This window comes from Globicephala melas, chromosome X (assembly GCF_963455315.2).
Source record: "Globicephala melas chromosome X, mGloMel1.2, whole genome shotgun sequence".
NCBI classification, from domain to species: domain Eukaryota; kingdom Metazoa; phylum Chordata; class Mammalia; order Artiodactyla; family Delphinidae; genus Globicephala; species Globicephala melas.
This window is the reverse complement of record NC_083335.1, coordinates 42,558,249-42,578,709: the sequence shown is the minus strand read 5'-3', so window position 1 is coordinate 42,578,709 and position 20,461 is coordinate 42,558,249. Positions and strand designations below refer to the sequence as shown.

Sequence of the window (20,461 nt, the reverse complement as noted above, 5' to 3'; positions counted from 1 at the left end):
AGGCTGCTCCGAGCAGTCTTTGGCCTGGCTCCTTTGAGATTAGATTGTTCCCTTAGAACTGGCTGGTAGTAGTCCTGCAGGCTGTTTGAGCCTGTTTAAGCTGTTTAGGCTGTTTGAAAATTACTATTTTACTCTAAAGAAAAACCTCTGAGAAATGGGATCCCAATTATCTAAATACTTGAGGGCACCCTTACCTACAGGGACCCTGGCTGATTTTACGTTTAAAAACTGCAGTCCTGGAATTCCCTGGTGGCACAGTGGTTGAGAGTCCGCCTGCCGATGCAGGGGACACGGGTTCGTGCCCCGGTCTGAGAAGGTTCCCACATGCCGCGGAGCGGCTGGGCCCGTGAGCCATGGCCACTGAGCCTGCGCGTCCAGAGCCTGTGCTCCGCAACGGGAGAAGCCACAACAGTGAGAGGCCCGCGTACCGCAAAAAAAAAAACAACAAAAAACCGCACTCCTTCCTCATGTACATTTCTAAGTAAATGGACCAACCTAACCAAAGGCAATTTAGAACATGAATGGTCATTATGGAGAACTATGAAATTCCAAACTTACTTTTCTTAAGACCAAATTGACAACCACACCTGTAAAATTTCCAAAACTGAATGGAATGCCTATTTCAATTATTTTGAGGCTTCCAAACATTATCAGGAGCCTAAAATTGCATCTCTGCAAAATAAGATTTTAAGATCCTCTGAGGCAAACAAAGAAAGATAGAATGGCTGCAAAAGCCTCATGTTCCTCTTCCCTGGCTTCTGCATCACAGATACTGCCTCCAGTGTCATCTTATTCCTTTCCCCTGGCTCTGCCTCCAGTGCCATCCTCCTTCTTCCCTTTTATGCCACCTATCCCTCCTCTGTAACCCTCAGTTCCCCCATACTAATTCTCTCACCAAACTTGCCCTTCTCTCTGAAACTCTCCCCACTGCCATTTCCTCTGAACTTACCAGAACCTCTCTCTCTAAAATTAAGCCTTGTGAGGATCCAGAGACTAAACTCTTAATTTTTTTATATCCCCTGGACTAAAGTGGAACTGCAAAGCTATAGTCAAAGATTTTCCCAAAGGAACTGAAATCCTTACAGATATGCTGAGGAATTTAATATAGTCATTCAGACTTATCAACTCTGACTTAAATCAGCTAGTTCATATGCTTGTCAGTGAAGGCCAGGCCCAGCTTTGGATGAAAATCACCAACTGGGGACATCCTGAAAGGTCTCTAGAATTACAACTGGGAGACCAGCCTATTTACCAGTCAAGCTCAGGCAATCGCTAAGTGACTTTATAGAGCAATTCATAGTGCTTTTCCAAAGCCTGTTGATTGGAACAAAATTCAGGCTTGCACACAAAAGCCTAATGAACCTGTTTATGACTATTATGATCAACTTCAGAATGTGTTTAAGGAAAATTCTAATCTTCCCTCAGATGTTGTTCTTCCTGGGTAGCTTTCAACTCTATTTTTATTAGTGGGCTGAACCAGGGTTTTTCTCTTCTAGTAAAAAGGACCAGGATGGAATGGGAAACTTTGTCCATTCCAGATTTAGTTAATCTGGCAAACCAGCTCTCTTACACTCTAGATGAGTCACATAAAAGGAAAACTGCTAAAATTCTTGATCTTCAACTCCAGCAAATGGAGGCCCCTAAACAAAACCAAAACCCTCCTAGTTTCTGCTATTATTGCAAAGAGCCAGGATATCAGAAAAGAGATTGTTACCAATTTAAGCACTTCAGGTGCCTTCAGCCTTCTAACTTGCCTATCCAACATCCTCCCAATTCTCAATGACAGGATTCAAAGGAACTATAAGGGCTATTCCCAATCCCTCCCTCTTAATTATCTTGAAGAACATTTCTCCAGATTAAGGATAAATCTTTTCCAGCCCTGACACCAGAGCCACACTCTTGATGCTCAACCCCACTACAATAAAATGGTTTCTACCTTGGAGCACTAAGACAGTTCAAATAGTAGGGATCCCTAATGAACCTCAAGAGGTTCCTGTCTCTGAACCTATTCTCTTTTGTTTAGGCCCTTTGAGAGATACACACCCTTTTCTCCTTAGTTCCTCCACCCCTATCCATTTATTTCACTGAGTCTTCTTAGAGAAGTACAGCGTCATGCCAGAATTTTTCTCTCCCAAAAGGAAGAAATAATTCTACAGTTTGACAGTAGTCATCAAAGCAGTCAATCAGGTGAATTAAATGACCCTTTGACATCTTTTATTTGCTCTGTCTCTGATGGTACTACAGCTGATTCTGGAAACATTGATCATTTGTCCCTATTGGATCAGCTACTACCCTCCTTGTGGGCAAAATCTCCAACTGATATTGGTAATTCACAGTGTACATCCCATCAAGATCCAAATACCTCCCAAACTTCTCCCCAGAATTAATCAGCACCCTGTAAGTAAGGAAGGCTTCAAGGTAAAAAGCCCTTAATAGAAGATAACAAGGCTCAAGGCCTCATTATCCCTTGTACTAATCCCTGTAGTCCTCTGATTTTACCAGAAAGAAAACCTAAGGGCTGAGGGTGGAAGTTTGTCCAGGACCTCTGAGCAATAAACAAGACTGTTATCCTTCAACACCCTGTTATTCTGGACTTTCATATGCTACTAACATCCGTTTCCAACAGAAGCAAACTCTTTACTATGATTGATTTATGCAGCGCATTCTAACCAATACCTTTTTGCCTTCATTTGGGAAGAGAAACAATTCACCTGCACAGTAATGCCTCAGGGTTTTACTGAGAGTCCTTATTTCTCACAAATCCTGAAGGCTGATCTGGATGGTATAAAGTTCCTTTGGGGTTCTACTTTGTTGCAGTATGTGGATGATTTGCTTCTTTGCCCTCCTTCTCAAGCCTTCTCATAGGAAAACAGCATCCACTTGCTAAAGCTTTTAGCCTTAAAGTGACATAAGGTTGCCAAGGAAAAATTGCAGTTTTCCCAAACCCAGGTTCGATATTTAGGGCATCTGATACCAGAAAAAGGGCTATACCTGGATCCAGAAGGCTTCATGATGTCCTGAGTTTCTGAAAATCCAAAACTAAGCGCCAACTACAAGGTTCTCTCGGGCTAGGTGGATATTGCTGAAACTGGATTCCAGATTTCTCTCTTACAGCCAAATCTCTGTATATTTTACTAAAGAGCAACCCCAACACAATTTTATGGGAAGAACCAGACAAAATAGCCTTTAAGGCCTTAAAGGAGAGTTTGATGAACCCACACACCCTTGGGCATCCAATGATCAGATTCCCTTTTCCATGTTTATGTATGAAAAGGAAGGTAATGCCTTTGGGGTACTCACCCAAAAACATGGGGACCACCATTGATCCACAGGGTATTATAGCCAGCAACTGGACCCTGTGGCACAGGGACACCCCCACCCCACACCTTGCCTTAGAGCCATTACTGCCACTGCCTTTTTGGTTAAGGCTATCAAAAAGATCGTGGTGGGATCCCTTTTAACCATTTTTGTACCTCATGCGGTAGAAGCCCTTCTGAATTCTCATCACACTCAACATTTCTCAGCCACCTCAACTCCTAAGAAGTCCTTTTGTTAACTTCCTCACATAACTCTTTTAGGTTGTAATAACATTAACCCTGTGACTCCTCTCTCCTCCATCATCAACGAAGTCCCTCACAACTGCTTAACACTTATGGATCACCTCCCGATACCTCGTGATGATCTGCAGGAAAATCATTTGGGTAATGTTGACTTCTCATGGTTTGCTGATGGTTCTTTTTTAAAAGGTGATCATAGTAAATATTGTGCTGGGGATGCTATCAGAACTCCTTTTTATGTTGTTGAGGCAGCATCTTTACCTATGGCTACTTCAGCCCAACAGGGCTGTACTTCAGCCAAGTACAAAACTGCCAATATTTATACTGATAGTAGACATGCTTTTGGAAAAGCTCATGATTTTGGAATATTGTGGAAGCAACATGGCTTCCTAACTTCCAGTGGAAATAAAATTTTAAATGGCCCCTATGTTCAGGAATTATTGAATGTAATACTTTTACCTGCCACTTAAGCTATTATTAAAATTCCAGAAAATTCTGAACTTGACTCCCTGGAAGCTAAGGGAAATTACCTTGCTGACAGTTCCACACGGAATGCTGCACTTAAAGGAACCAAAAGCAGTCAAACTTCTGTCACGGTCCCAAGGGATATTTCCCCAAATGATAACTTAGAAAAACTGGCTGGAGAAGCCCAATAATTGGCCTCAGAAAAGGAAACACAAGATTGGAAATTCAACAACTCTTGGTTTGATAAAAAGCGAAAGCTTTGGTTCAGATCAAATAACAATTCAGTCTTACTGAAGACTCTAATATTCCTACTCCTAATCATTGTATATGCATTAAACCATTGGTCTACTGACAAAATTACAATTTTCATGAATCAATGTTCGTCGGGAAACATTAACAAAGCTGAAAAAAATGCCTACCTCATTTGTCCCACTGGTCCAAAGTACAACCCAGGGAAGCCTATTCTTACTGCTCCCAAGTATTTTAAACTGCCTTATAGACCATTCAAGGTCTAGCAATTGGATTTCATACAACTTCCTCCATCTCAGGGATGTAAATAAATACGTTTTGGTCATGGCCTGAATGTTTTCACACTGGACTGAAGCCTTCCCTTGCAGAGAGGCTACTGCCTCTTCTGTGGCTAAAGTCCTTTTGGAAAATATTATACCTACCTGGGAAAATCCTCTCAAACTTCATAATGATCAAGGGACCCATTTTACTGGTCAGGTATTTTTGACGTCTGTGCTGTTTGGCCAGTTTTACAAGTTTCACTGCACTTAGCACCTTCAATCCTCTGGTTTATTCAAATGCAGTAACGGCATTATTAAAACTCAATTGGCAAAATTTGTATGGGCCCTCCAAATACGTTGGCCAAAAGCACTGCCATTGATCCTTCTAAATCTTATATCCATCCCTTTTGGAACTCAAACGCTCACCCTTTGAGATAGTCACAGGTCACTCAATGCACTTGGTTCCTACCTCTTTTGCCCCACAACTGACAAAATGAGAAATACTCCAATATTGCAAAGGCCTAATCGCTTCTATTAAAAATAACCATGTTTGGGCTTCCCTGGTGGCGCAGTGGTTGAGAGTCCGCCTGCCAGTGCAGGGGATACGGGTTCGTGCCCCGGTCCGGGAGGATACCACATGCCGCAGAGCAGCTGGGCCCGTGAGCCATGGCCGCTGAGCCTGCGCGTCTGGAGCCTGTGCTCCGCAGTGGGAGAGGCCACGGCAGTGAGAGGCCCGCGTACCGCAAAAAATAAATAAATTTAAAAAATAACCATGTTTTAGTAGAGCAATGTTTTCACAGTGCGCTCTCAGGAGACAAAGACCTTAAGCACCCTCGCAGCCTGGAGATTTCATGTACTGGAAAAGACACCTCCAGGACTTCCCTGGTGGCGCAGTGGTTAAGAATCTGCCTGCCAATGCAGGGGACATGGGTTCGAGCCCTGTTCCGGGAAGATCCCACATGCTGTGGAGCAACTAAGCCTGTGAGCCACAACCACTGAGCCCGTGTGCTGCAACTACTGAAGCCTGCACGCCTAAAGCCCATGCTCTGCAACAAGAGAAGCCACTGCAATGAGAGGCCCGCGCACCACAATGAAGAGTAGCCCCCGCTCACCGCAACTAGAGAAAGCCCGCACGCAGCTACAAAGACCCAACACAGCCAAAAATAAATAAAATAAATATTAAAAAATTTATAAAAAGGACACCTCCAGAAGGACTCTCTTTAACGTCACTGTAAAGGCCCCTATCAGGTACTGCTAACCAACCCTTGTGCCATCAAACTCCAGGGAACAGACTCTTTGATTCACATGACACATGTAAAGAAAGCGCCGCACCCTGAGTGGACCTGCACATCATCTGGTGACCTGAAAGTAAATAGTTCCCAGAATTGAAGCAGACAACATCTGATGAGACAACTTTCCAAAGATATCTAGGACAGGCTTGTCAGAAGTTTGTCTGCCAATCCTTTGATGATGATACAACATGTCATATGATCTCCAATGTCTATGATCTTGATGATATATGGACTTTAGATAAAAAGTGCCTCAGAGCTGTCCCTCCTGCCCTTCCTTGTTACTCAAATGTGATCTCAATAAGTTTCCAGTATGTGCACTTTCCCTGCATTGTGGGACACTACACCCAGGAAAGGTCCCTTCTGGCACTGAGGGACAAAAAGCCACTGAAACCAGAAAACCTGACTCTTAACCAGTGATGCTTTCAGAGAACGATCATGATCAAAAGGAGGAAATGTAAAAATTAATAAACAAAAACCACAATTAAAATAGTCAAGAGGCTAGAAGGGGGAGGTCTCACACCCTATGACAACAGCAGAGACCAACAGGAAGACTTCCTTTTCTTGCCTGGCAAGAGTTCAGCCAATGAGATTGTCACAACTCAGCCAATGAAAAGCCACTATACTTCAAACTCTCAATTCCTTGAATGGACTTTTTGTTTAGTATAGCCCACCCAACTTCCTTTTCTCCTCCTTGCTGTGAGGGGTGCTTATGTTTGGCTTGTCATGGTTGCAGACCCCAAATTGTAATTCTCTGTTGATCCCGAATAAACCCATTTTTGCTGGAGAAATAACCAGCAGCCTATGTGATTTAGGTCAACACTTAATAAAAGGGGAAAATGTGTACAGGGTATATGGGAACTCTCTGTACTATCTTTGTAATTTTTCTAAAACTGTATATCTAAAACTGTTCTAAAAAATAAAGTTTTTTTAAAGTTGACTTTAAAAAAAGAAGAAGTACAATATAGTCTGTCCAGAAAAGATGGAAAGGCCCAGAGCTGAGGCAGTTTCTCTGGTCTCTGAAATCTCACTCACACAGCCTGTGAGTCCCTTAACTTAATACACAGACTCTGAAACCAGACTGCCTGGGTTTGAATTCTGGGCTTTACCACTAACTAGCTGGGTAAACTTGGGCAAATTACTCAACCTCTTTGTGAACCTCACCTCTCTCTTTTTTTAAAAATTTAATTTATTTTTTATAAAGCAGGTTCTTATTAGTTATCTATTTTATACATATTAGTGTATATATATCAATTCCAATCTCCCAATTCATCCCACCCCCACCCCACTTTCCCCTCTTGGTGTCAATACGTTTGTTCTCTACATCTGTGTCTCTACTTCTGCCTTGCAAACTGGTTCATCTGTACCATTTTTCTAGATTCCACATATATGCATTAATATACTGAACCTCATCTCTTTTTTTTTTTTTTTTTGCACTATGCGGGCCTCTCACTGTTGTGGCCTCTCCCGTTGCGGGGCACAGGCTCCGGACGCGCAGGCCCAGCGGCCATGGCTCACGGGCCCAGCCGCTCCGCGGCATGTGGGATCCTCCCGGGCCGGGGCACGAACCCGCATCCCCTGCATCGGCAGGCGGACTCTCAACCACTGCGCCACCAGGGAAGCCCCCTCATCTCTTAAAAAGAATGATAGCCCCTATTTTTTGTTATAATAAGGATTAAGTGAGTTTAATATGTATAAAGTGCTAAAAAGAGTGCTGGCACATAGTAAGTTCTATATAAATACTTTGTAAACTTAAAAAAACCATGATGACCAGAAGTTCATTTAGTGGGCTTCCCTGGTGGCACAGTGGTTAAGAATCTGCCTGCCAATGCAGGGGACACGGGTTCGAGCCCTGGTCCGGGAAGATCCCACATGCCACAGAGCAACTAAGCCCGTGTGCCCCAGCTACTGAGCCTGCACTCTAGAGTCTGTGAGCCACAACTACTTAAGTCCGCGCACCAACAGCCCGTGCTCCGCAACAAGAGAAGCCACCGCAATGAGAAGCCCACACACCACAACTAGAGAAAGACTGCGCGGAGCAGTGAAGACCCAACACAGCCAAAAAAAAAAAGTTCATTTAGTAATTAGCTTTAATCAGACAAGGTAGGGAGATGTGGGGGTTTGGCTGCTATGAACTAGGCAGTGATTACCATGGATATGCCAGAACCTTGACAGCCACTGTTAGGATGTGGACTTACTCTTCATAAGGGGGCAACTAAGCTGTGTTACTCTGGCAAGAAGGCTAGAAAGCTCAATACACCTTCCTATTACTCTACCCATCCTATTTCTTTCACCCAAAAAGAACCAACTTCTAATCAGATACATAATTAACCACCCCAAGGTAAGCAAAATGTATCATTATCTCCATTCTGTAGATAAGAAATCTGAAAATGGTAGGTTTAATTTTATTTTTTTTACATCTTTATTGGAGTATAATTGCTTTACAATGGTGTGTTAGTTTCTGCTTTATAACAAAGTGAATCAGCTATACAAATACATATATCCCCATATCTCCTCCCTCTTGAATCTCCCTCCCACCTTCCCTATCCCACCGCTCTAGGTGGTCACAAAGCACCGAGCTGATCTCCCTGTGCTATGTGGCTGCTTCCCACTAGCTATCTATTTTACGTTTGGTAGTGTATATATGTCCATGCCACTCTCTCACTTCGTCCCAGCTTACCCTTCCCCCTCCCCGTGTCCTCAAGTCCATTCTCTATGTCTGCATCTTTATTCCTGTCCTGCCCCTAGGTTCTTCAGAAACTTTTTTTTAAGATTCCATATATTTGTGTCAGCATACGGTATTTGTTTTTCTCTTCCTGACTTACTTCACTCTGTATGACAGACTCTAGGTCCATCCACCTCACTACAAATGACTCAATTTCATTTCTTTTTATGGCTAATATTGCATTGTATATATGTGCCACATCTTTATCCATTCATCTGTCGATGGACACTTAGGTTGCTTACATGTCCTGGCTAAACAGAGCTGCAATGAACATTGTGGTACATGATCCTTCTTTAAGATATGTTCTTAATGAAGAATTTGTGTGATGCCAGTTTGACCTTTTTTAGTGGTACTAACAAATACAGACTGCCTGAGATCAAGTTAGGAAGCTCTGCTAATTATCAGGAAGTAGACATGAAGCTGCTACTTCTTGTCTCAAAGGGAGATGGCTATCATGGAACCCAGACAATCAGACTCTGGTGTTTCAGGCTCCAGGTCTTATCAGTTTCATGAGCAAAGCTGGAGTAAGGCTGGTTTTGATCACAGGCCACATATAAGGTTTCCCTTTCATCTGGCATAAGCCAGAGCTATTCTCCAGGAGGTCCTTATGGGAATCCAAATAATTTTCTAGGGAATGAACTATGCTCTAAAACATGCTATGAAATGTGAGTCCCTATTTGGGGATGGCTATTCTCTAAAACAGTGGGTGACTCTGCAGAACCCTGCTAAGTTATTCATTGATAAGCTGGCACATACACTGTGCTCATCAGATAGCTAAGAAAAGCCCATCTGAGTATCAGCCTAAGTCCTTTGTTAACCCAACCAGAGCTTCCCCCAGCTCTGGGCCCCAACGTAATTAGTCATTAGGAAAATATAAAGCAAAACCACAATTAGATACCACTTCACATCCACTAGTATGGCTATAAAAAATACAGTGAGAGTTGGTGAGGATGTGGAGAAATTTGAACCATCCTGCCTTGCTGGTAGGAATGTAAAATGTAGAAACAATCTGACACTTCCTAAAAAGGTTAAACATAGAGTTATCATATGACCGAGCAATTACACTCCTAGGTATATACCCAAGAGAACTGAAAACATATGTCCTCACAAAACTTGTACACACATGTATATAGCAGGATTATTCATAAGAGTCAAAAAGTAAATACAATCCAAATGTCCATCAACTGATAAATGGATAAACAAAAGGTGGTATATCCATACAATGGAATATTATTCAGCCATAAAAAGTAATGAAATACTAATACATGCTAAAACACGGATTAACTGTAAAGTGACTGTGTAAATTACCCTTTCTACTTAGGCAATCACTTCCAAATACGGCTGTACTTTGATATCACCTGGGGAGCTTATGCTGCTCCCTGAGAATCTTTGAGAGTAGGGTACCTGGACTGATGTTTGAAATCAGTTAGAGTAGATGATCTCTAAAATCCCTTATAGCACTAGGAATTGTATGAAATCTATGATAGTGGGTCACCAACACCCACATTTTGGAAGCACAGGCAGTAAGAGAACCAAGCCCAATGAACTGTTGTTCATTAGAACAGGTCTTCCAATTGAACTCTAAGCTGGTTCTTCTCCAAGGCATCTCTCCACCCCACCCGCACCCCCAAGGTTGCATGAAGATATTCATAACAGGAATGAACTATGGCTGAAGGGATAGGTCACACCTGATGCCATCATGCCTATGTGGGTTGCTTTAATAAGAAATCACCCCATTTTGCCACTAGAGTTGACGATAACCAGTCCCTCCCTCTATGACATAGACAAGGTTGGATAGAATGAAGTAATGGACTTCTGACAGTCCCAGGCTTCCTGTTTATCAGTACCTGTGTACTCATAAGCTGATTTAGGTTCAGAGTTAATAATGGGGCTGATTTCTTGTTTACTTGTTTCCCTTAATATTAAAGAACTAAGCTGAATCATGTTCCGGATACTGACCTCCTGCTGGCCTCGTGTAAACGCAACTGAAGAGACACGAAGGTAATACTGTAATTATTTCTCTAGACCTGTTCCACCATTTCCTCCAATGTACCTGCCCACAGTCCCTCAAAGAACAAATCTTTATGATATATATTATTAGGGGAAGTGACTAAGTAGTGTCTACAAGATTAAGGGCAGGGTTGGGGAGGATGGCCAATTCTATAAGGCAAGTGAATCAGGGAAGAAAAGCATCCTTGGAGGCTTTGGGGAGGGGTCCCCACACCACCTTCTACCACCTGGCTGTGCCTTTTATGACTGCATTGGGACCACTGCAGGCAGAGCCCTAAACACCAAGGAAGAGTATAATTCTTTCTTTAGCCTAAGAACTAACAGTACTTTTAAAGCTTTGGCTCATTTTCCATTTCTAGGAATGTGACCATCATTATCATTGGACTGGACAACTCAGGCAAAACTGTTCTTGTGAAGGCATTCCAGAGACGTAAGGAATTGAGAGTATTAGATCCTGGTTTAGGTCTCCCATGGGTCCCAGCGACCAATGAAACAATCATTCCTTCCTAGCCTTACTTCATGACCCTTGAGTTTCCTCTTTTAAGGTAAACACTTCCACACACACACACACACACACACTCTCTCTCTCTCTCCTCTCTCTCTCTCTCTCTCTCTCTCTGCTCTCCTTGGGTGTTATCAGCCTGTTTATGTAATGCCTGTCACCTGCTCCCTTTATAAGATATCCTAATTGAAGGTCTTCTCATAATGTCAGTATGAATGAACTCAGACTATGTAAAGCACCACAGTCGATTAGGAAGGATAGCATGTTTGAAAGTGTCTAGTTTCAGAGCTCAATTAAAGTGGAATTTGGTCTAGATAAGACAGACAAGTGGGGGATGATGAAGAAGTTCAATAACGTGAAACTCTTTGTGACAGTTCATATAGAGGGTTGGAGCTTGAGAAATGGTGTCAGTTCAGAGACGTGCAAGTTTAATACCAAATCTCCAGTTTAATACCTTGACATTTCAAGAAGCCGTTACACAGAATTTCAGGGAGCTACTTTTCCGGTTGTGAAGACACAGCTAACTGCTAGCCAAAGAGCCCAGCACAGTGGTTGGCACAGGATGCCCTCCACTGATTTTTATTAAATAAAAGAAGGGTTATGATGAGGTGGTTGTTTTATATAGGCTGGCAACAATCTACAAAGTAGAGGAAAGGGCTAACTTGACTCCTCTGCCTCTGGCCTACTTGAAGCCAGCATCAATTTCGTTGAAATACAGCAACAGCCTGCTGGCTGATCTTGCCGTCTGTAGCTGTCTCCCCAGTATTCAGTCCACACAGCTGCCCGAAGGACTTAATGCAAACATCTGATCATGACCCAACCCTGCATGAAACCACTCAATGCCTCCCTGTTGTCATCAAAATAAAACTTAAGTTCCTCAGCTGCACACAAGGAAGGCCCTCCATGATTTGGTCCCTGATTTTTCCAGCTTCATTTCCCATGCTCTGCACATAGGCCCCTTGATGGAGCCAAAACAAATGACTTGCCATTCATCTGCCACTATACCATTCTAGTTCACATGCCCACGCTTTCTGTACATGCTCTCCTGCTACCTAGCATTTCATCCCCTCCATCATCTACCTGCTTAATCAAATGCCTCAAGACACAGCCTAAGCTTGACCTCAGGAAAGCCATCCCTAATGCCCAGCGCCTCCTTCTTCAGCTTCTACTCTATTCTGTGCCTCCCTCGATCATGCACTTATCACAACCTCATTGCACAACTGCAAGTCCATCCCCTACACTGTGAGCCCTTGAGGAAAAATAATGGATTTTTTTCAGCTCTGTATCTTCAGTCTCTGTACTTTTAGTACGTTCAGGTAGGTACTCATTCACTTGTGGAATGAATGTTCTCCCTCATTCCACCATTCTCCTCAGGCTACATGTTGCCTCATTCCAACTTTTCCCTCTCTTCCCCTCCCCCCACCCTCAGAGTGGCAGCCCCAAGCACATTTTAGCCAATGGTTCAGCCTGGTATCCCACCTTATGGGCAGCAGACTTGACTGCCTCTCCCAATTCTCTGATTGGCAGAAATGGTAAAAAGGTAAGCAGCACCAAGAAAATCAAGGAGCCAGGGTAAATCACAAAATTACTGATAAAAGTGGGGATAATTTTTAGAGCCCAACTCAGCCCCACCCCTAGATTCCCATCCAGTCTGGGTGGGGCCCGGGAATCTATGTTTTAAGAACTCCCCAGGCCTTTCAATTGGCCAATCAGCTTTGGGAAGCACTCATCTGTAATTAGCCCTATGCTATTTTGCCTATGAGAATAGCATCTGCTTTCCATTCTAATTCCTGGAGGACAGAGCCTGGAGTCTATTTAATTTGTTACTGTATAACTTGCCTTGTGCTTGGTGAATAACTTGGGGCTGATTGATAAACCAATAGGTTTATGGTTGTGACTTCATTCACGGAGAAGTTTTTAATGGCTAAGAAGCAAAGTGCCACTGATGTCACATTCTAAAGAACATCTCAGGCCACCTCTGTCCATGCAGGACTGCCAGAGTCAATCTAGTAGGTTCCTCTGTACCCAAAATGCAATAGCTTGCCCCCCCACCAGCTCCTGCAAATGTTTATGATTGCCAAAAACAGGTAACAGCCTAGGGAGGAAGTTCCAATCTACAAGTAGTAACTTGTGTGAATCTCTGAAGACACCAGCTATAAAATATTTGGGGACATAAGCCATTATCATTAACAACATCATTCACTATAACTATTTTGTCTGGCATGGTCATATGGGGCAAGAAACCCAAGCATGAGCACAAGCAGGTGCCCTAAATGAGGGCGTTTAAAGCAGTTTCTCTCAAACCCGGCTATACATTTCAATCATCTGGGGAGCTTTAAAAGAAAATGCTGCCTGAGCCCCGCCCCAGATCTATGGCATCAAACTCTCAGAGAATGAGGCCTAATGTCATAGGTTTGAAAAGCTCCACAGGTGATCCTGAAGCATAATCAGTACTGAGAGCCAAAAATCAGAATCACCTGAAGAGCTTTCACACCAACTGATCTGGGACCTGAAGGTTCAGATATTTTGGCCTGGAGAAGGCCCAGGGAATCAAAATCTTAACAAGCGCACCAGATGATGCTGAGACACAACAGGCATGAATTTTACTGCTCTTTAAGGCAGTGGGTCTCAAAATGTAAGGTGCAGAAGAATCACCTGGGGATTTTGTTAAATGTAGGAGTTTGCTAAACATACAGATGCTTGGGTCCCAAGCCTAGAGATTCTGATTCATTTGGTACAGGGTAGGGCTTAACAATCACCCACATGTAACTCTAAAGCAGACAGTCCCCAAACTATGCTTTATGCAACACTCTGCTAGGGATATAGAAATGGATTCATCTCAGTACCTGTCCTCAGAGTGTTTATAAATTAATAGAGGAAATAAGAGAAATGTAAATTTTCAGGGGACAACTTCTGGTGGCATCTAGAGTTTGCCAACAGTACATTGAATTATTGAAGAAATGGTAAGGTTTCAAGTAAAAAGAAAAAAAATGGGGAAAGATAAAGCTTGCACTGATACTGAAAACAAGATTTTAAAATTACCTTTAGAGTTTTAACCTCTTCACTTATTATTTTTAAGTAGTCTAATACAGACATAACAAATAACATATCAAAGCTGTGACTGAAAATTATATGTTCTGTGAAAGCTATAATTAAAAATAAATCATTGACTAACATAAAAACAGAAGAGGACATTATGAGATGACATTAAAATGTAATAATATGTACATATACACACATATAGAGAGACATGTATACATGTAAATGTGTGTATAATCATACATTTCCAAAGATCTGAAAGCATCCTATTAACTTGTCAGTTAAACGACTTATTCTGGCAATCCTATGGAAAATGTTCCAGGTAGATTTGAAACTATAAATAAGAAGCTACTGATTCTGGTCTTAGAACTCCCAGGTATGAGTGTAGAGAATCTATAAAATCATTTTGCTACTAATATGGGCAGAGAGCTGGGCCAGAACGGTCAGTTCAACAGACTGGAATGTGTCTATGGACTGTCATGCTGAACCACATTTCTCTGGGGGCTGAGTGAGGGGTGGAATGCCCTGTGGGATTGTATGGTCTGGCCATAGCCTTGAAAGGGCAAAGGTATCTGAGTTTGGCATGGTTTCTCGGAGGAGATAGGAGGAAGAGGACTTCATACGCTCATCCACAGTAACAGGCACCATAAACATTTACTGAACACCTACTGTGCATAAGGGAATGCAGAGCCCCTCCCTCACAGAGCTTAGATTTTAGCTGGGGAGACAGGACATGCACAGAATGAGGTGAAGGGCCAGTTTAACAGGTCACGTGTTCAAAAAGAGAGAGAAGTGAGAGCTGGACTGGTCAGAGAAGCTTCCTAAAGTAAGTGGTACTTGAGCTGGGCCTTGAAGAAAGGATGCGAGAGAAGAGCGTCCTGTTCATTCATTCATTCACTCATCAAATTCATTCAACAAATATTTATTGAGCACCTGTGTGCCAACCTCTGTGCTTGGCATTATGTATATAACAGTAAGTAAAACTGAAGGGATTCCTATCCTGTTGCAGTTTATAACCCAGATAAATAAATCATAGAATTTATAACACTGTAATATGTGCTGTGATGGTGGTAAGCCCAGAAGAAAGTGGGGGATGGTGGTGTGAGTTAGAGAAAACTTTCTAGAAGGAACAAGATCTAAATTGATATTTAAAAAACAAAATAGGTGTTAACCAAGCAGAGAGTAGTGGAAGAGTGTTCTAACCAGCAGGAATAGCATCTTGTGAAGGCCCAGGGCAAGAAAGAGCATGACAATCATGTGGAGTGGGGGGTAGAGAGGCACATGAATCAAGAAGCATAGGGAGGAAGAGACTGGGTACCAGGGACCCTGGACACCAGTCAGGGAAGAGATGGATCTGGCAGGTTAGGAGGCAAAGGAGTCTGTATTCTACCTTCGGAGCAGTGGGTACTCACGGAAGGTTACTGAGCCAGGAGAGGGTAGCATGAGCAAAGTGCGGTTTAGGAGGATGGATTGGCGAGCATGAGCCAGATGGCAGGATACATTCGTAGGATTCCTCAGGGCAGGCTCTAGTCAAAGTTCAGATCATCGTTTAACAAATTCATCTAACTATAGCCCCATTTTGTTGTTGCTTCTCCTCTCTTCCCCCATGTATAGTACTCCCCAGTAGGACGGGCGGTAGTATGAAACCTGAACTGACCACACTCCTCCTGGATGATTATGAAGTTTCCGTCTATGATCTGAATGGAGACAGGAATGGCCGAGAAATCTGGCCAAGCTACTACGCGCAGGCACATGGACTTGTTTTTGTCCTGGATTCCAGTGACTTAAGCCGCATGCAGGAAGTGAAGGTCATCTTACCACACCTGCTGTCTGATGAAAGAGTGGCCGGGAAACCCATCCTATTGTAAGAGTCTGCCTTTGTGTCCAATTTCCCCTTCCCATTTTGTGCCTTTAGAAGAAGTAGACAGAGGAAGGGTTAAGTGGTCCCTGTGTCACATCCAGTTAGACTTCCTCTCCTCTTTGGCTGAGGGGGAGTGGCCCAGTCCTCTGGGGGCTGTTTTCAAGAGCCACTTTCTACCAGGCACTGCCATGGGGGAACCTGTTACCTAACTGTGCAAAGGTAATTTTGAAGGCAAGCATCAGAGGGAAATGGAGAGTAATATCTGGATCTTCCACTGCACCCCCCGCCCCAACCCATCCCTCGACTCTTCCTGAAGACTGCCTTCCTAAATTTGCTTCTTTTTTCTGGCTTCGGTCTTTGACCCTGAGATGATGGCAGAAAACCCCTATTTTGTATATTCAGTGCCAATGGCCTCCTCCCCTGGTAAACTGCCCGAGAGTTATGTAACTAACTCTTACCCCAGGGTGATGATTCAGGTGGCCAGTCAATCCTCACCCCTCCCCCACTCCGTTTTAGCCTTTTTTGTTCCCCGTTAGGACCACCAACCCAAGCGTGGACAGAGTTTGGGGGAGGATGTAGAAGCGCCAAATTCATTCGTATCCCAGTTAGCAATTCTAATTAAAGTTTGATGGTGCAGTGTAGAGGAAGTGAGAAATGAGGCCTGGGGATTATCTCGGATTCAAATTACTTGTGCTATTCTTTCCTCCACTGAGAGTTGGCTAGAAAAATGTCGGGCTCATCGCACTGGGTATGGCTTAAAAGCTAGTCCCTGGATATGTAGCAGCTGTACCAGAATTGGTTGTCCCCCTCTTTCCCTTCTTTTCTTTCCCTTGGCCTCTATCTCAGTTTTACTCTTCCTCTCTTCTTCCCTCCCTCTCTCCAATGCCCGGCTTTAGCCTGGCCAACAAGCAAGACAAGAAGGACGCCTTGCTACTTCGTGATATTACTGAATATCTGCTGCTGGAAAGGCTAACAAACAAGAACCAGTCCCTGTGCCGAGTGGTAAGTGTCTAGCCCTCCCCTCCCTTGTCCTCTCAAGCAAGGCCGATGCCTCCCTTGGCCCATAATCAGCCTCCTATGCCGGGTCTTAGGCAGAGCCTCTCTTTGCCAGGCAACAACTACAGTGATGATTTCTGACTCAACAGTGATAATAAATATCACACTCTTACAACACTTTCACATCTGTTTTCTCATTAGGCCTGCAAAATAGCTCTTTAAAGTTGGAAGTTTCAATAGCTTCATTTTATGGTTAAGAAAGTTAAGGCTCAGAGACTCTGAGTGACCTGTCCGAGATCACACATCCAAGACATTACACTTGATTAAAGGATCTTAGCTTTTGTACCTTTCATATACCTTCTCAGGAGTGAATGCTGAGAATCTCCTAGGAAGTCTTAAGAGCCTCTCTAGGCACAGCAGAGCTTATGTGCACCTGTGCTCTTTGGCTGAGGGTGACTGGGACTGTGAGCCCCAGGGGTCCCAGGTTGCTGGGCTGGAGCCTTCTCTTTTTGTCACAGGAGCCCTGTTCAGCCATCAAAAACCGCCAGAGAAGGAACCATGAGCCTATAATTGGAGGCCTGCGCTGGCTGTTATCTGCCATTGGGGATAAATATGAAGAGCTGTGTGCTCACCAACAGCCACTCCCATCGAGCATCCCAGCCCCCAAGAGCACCAGAGGCTTTGGGGAAATATGCTCATCAGACAGGTACCAAGCTGTCTCTATTAGGTGTACTGATAAGAATAGATGAAAAAGGGCTTCCCTGGTGGCACAGTGGTTGAGAGTCCGCCTGCTGATGCAGGGGACACGGGTTCGTGTCCCGGTCCGGGAAGATCCCACGTGCCTCGGAGCGGCTAGGCCCGTGAGCCATGGCCGCTGAGCCTGCGCATCCCGAGCCTGTGCCCTGCAATGGGAGAGGCCACAACAGTGAGAGGCCCGCGTACCGCAAAAAAAAAAAAAAAAAGAATAGATGCAAAAGTCAGTCTTCAACCTAAGCAGTGAGTTCTGGGAGGGGCATGGATTCTGTGCGGTGCTGAGCAAGTCTCTCAAGATCAGTTGGCCCAAATGGGGCGAGGGCAGTGACCACAAACATACCAACATTGTTAGGTACACCCTCCCCTCGGCACAATTTGAGTGGTCACGTCAGTGGGATAAGTTAAGTCATCAGTATTACATTGTCTCCAAAACAGGGTTTCAATTCCCTGGTTTGTCACAGAGAGGAGAAAAGGAGCACGAGCCCCTTAAGGAGCTTATTGGCAATATTCTATGGCTAAATACCCTGGAGGTGCCCCACATTCTCCGCTTCCTGTTCTCTGATCATCCCAATGATAAGGAAAGATGGGAGGGAACAGGAATATAGAAAAGAAGAAGAAAAATAAAGAAAACGGGGTGATCAAGGTTTTGAGGAATAAAAGGACTAAATGTCCTCTTGTTCTGTTGTCCCTTTAATTGTTCCAAAGACATATGGCAGGGATGGGGGGACAGCTGGATTTGATTAAGGAGCTTGCATCTGTTTTCACTATGGCTTTGTCCTTTCTATCTTCCCCAGCTTCACTACCAGGATGGGAAAGTCCGAAGAAAAAAGACAGCACCTAGGACAACACTCAATGGAACCTAGGCCTCTAAAGCCAATCCTACAGGTAAGTGGCTCACTAAATGTTATTGCCCCAGGGACCAATCCCTGAGCTCTCGGGCACCAACTGACTTTTTTTTCCTTCATCTTCCTGCTATACAGAAAGAAGGTATAACAAGACCTAAAAAGAACACATCAGTAACATTTGCTTTAGACGAACCCAAGGAGGAGGATGAATGTTATGGGGGAAATGGAGCTTGTAACACCACTGAGCCTGGCTACAATCAGAGCCCCCAGCTCCATATGCTGAGAAAGCTTTTTGAAGGTAATCCTGGATCAGTGGTTAGTCAGAGAAGAAAAGATATAAAGGCTTTTCCTCACAATTTATAAAACAGTATTCGTATTTTGAGTCCAAAACTCTTTTCTCATACTATGGTTGGTGGTCAGAAGAAAGATATGTAGATGAAGTGCTTGGGGATCACCCTCTGGCCGTCCAGTATGATGCCCCAAGATCTTTGTTTGGATGGCTATAAGGTTATCTTAAAGGTTATGATTTCCAGTGGTGGAAGTACAAATTGGTACAACCTTTAGGGAGAGTAGTTTGGTTGTATGTCTCCCTCCTACTCTCCCTCTCTCTCTCAATAGATATATATCGAGAACTTTAAAACTGTGGAAACCCTATGAGCCAATCATCTCATGTCTTGAACTGAAGCCAAAGATAATTACACAAGTACACAAAAAGGATGCTCATGGTTGCTCAATCATAGCATTGTGTATAACAGCTAAAAGTTGGAAACAAGCTAAATGCCTAACAATAGTGAATGGCTAAATCAATTATGGTGCACCCACACAATGGAATACTATGCAGACCTTAAAAGGGCTAATGTTGACTTATATTTACTGACATGGAAAGTTTTCCACAACCCAAAGTTTTGTTAGAGAAAATGGCAATTGAGAGCACAGCACATATAGCATGATGTGTACACATGCATAGAACATCTGGAGGGGAATCACCGAACACAAGCAGTGGTTTTCTCTAGGGGTAAGATTCTAGGTGATTTTGAGAAGAGCCAAGGTAACTTTCTTTGGATTTTTGTTATTACTGGAAATTTTTTTAATAATCATATATGATTTCTCCCAATATACTAAAGGCACTAAAAAAATCTGTGATGACTTAAAGGCCCATTGTTGTTAATGTCTTCTCCATCTCAGTGTTCCTTGGCCCCAGTCTCCATGACAATAAACTGTCAATATTATAATGTCACTTCTGCTCTCCAAAGGATCTGGCCCTTCAGGCTACCCCAGAGCCTTGGGTTGTTACACCTACACAGAGGGCCCTAGATAGGAACATTGAGGAGGAGAGAGGTACTGCTCTGGGAAGGAGGATGAGAGGTGAGTGGATGGAATCTGGCAGAAGAGTGGAGGAAGTGTCTTTCTAGATGTCAGAATCTACCTTTAAATCTCTGTCCAAAATTGAAATCCATTTTTCATTTCTATAACCTCAGAACCAAGGGCAAAAAAGAGAGAAGACACTGGGGACCTTGGAAAGTAGCTAACACCCTCCTCACCTGGATGGACAGGAAGCCTGGTGCTTAGCTTTGCTTGCAGTGACTACCTATTTTCTTTCTTTTTTTAGACTTTTAACAGAGTGCTAAAGAGGAAAATGAAGGGAAGTCAAAAGAAACACCTCATATCCCTCCTTTAGTAAATGGGTTCATCTACAGAACCATTAGGATTATTCAGTTTTTCAATTTCTGTTTGTTAGTACCTCTACAGTCCCCCTACAACTCCACCTACTCTAACATAATATCCCTGAGAACTCCCATTGTGCCTGTACATCGACATTCGAGCCATAAAATGAATCTTATCCCCACCGAGAGGCTCAAGAACAGTTAGGCGGCATCCGTTTGAGAGTGAAGACAACGTTGGCAAAGAAG

At 43.5% G+C, this 20,461-nt stretch overlaps 2 protein-coding genes across 2 annotated transcripts in view; one reads left to right on the top strand and one right to left on the bottom strand.

The window, feature by feature from the left end:
- TRMT2B (tRNA methyltransferase 2 homolog B) overlaps positions 1–20,461 on the bottom strand; it is an 85,943-nt gene that overhangs the window by 16,070 nt on the left and 49,412 nt on the right. The gene's annotated exons all lie outside the window — the stretch shown is intronic.
- Positions 10,488–20,420, top strand: ARL13A (ARF like GTPase 13A). Its single transcript, XM_030840560.1, has 8 exons — positions 10,488–10,546; positions 10,915–10,985; positions 15,711–15,960; positions 16,854–16,959; positions 17,472–17,659; positions 18,501–18,591; positions 18,687–18,849; positions 20,290–20,420. The coding sequence occupies exons 1-8, from the start codon at positions 10,488–10,490 to the stop codon at positions 20,418–20,420; spliced, it is 1,059 nt and encodes a 352-aa protein (XP_030696420.1).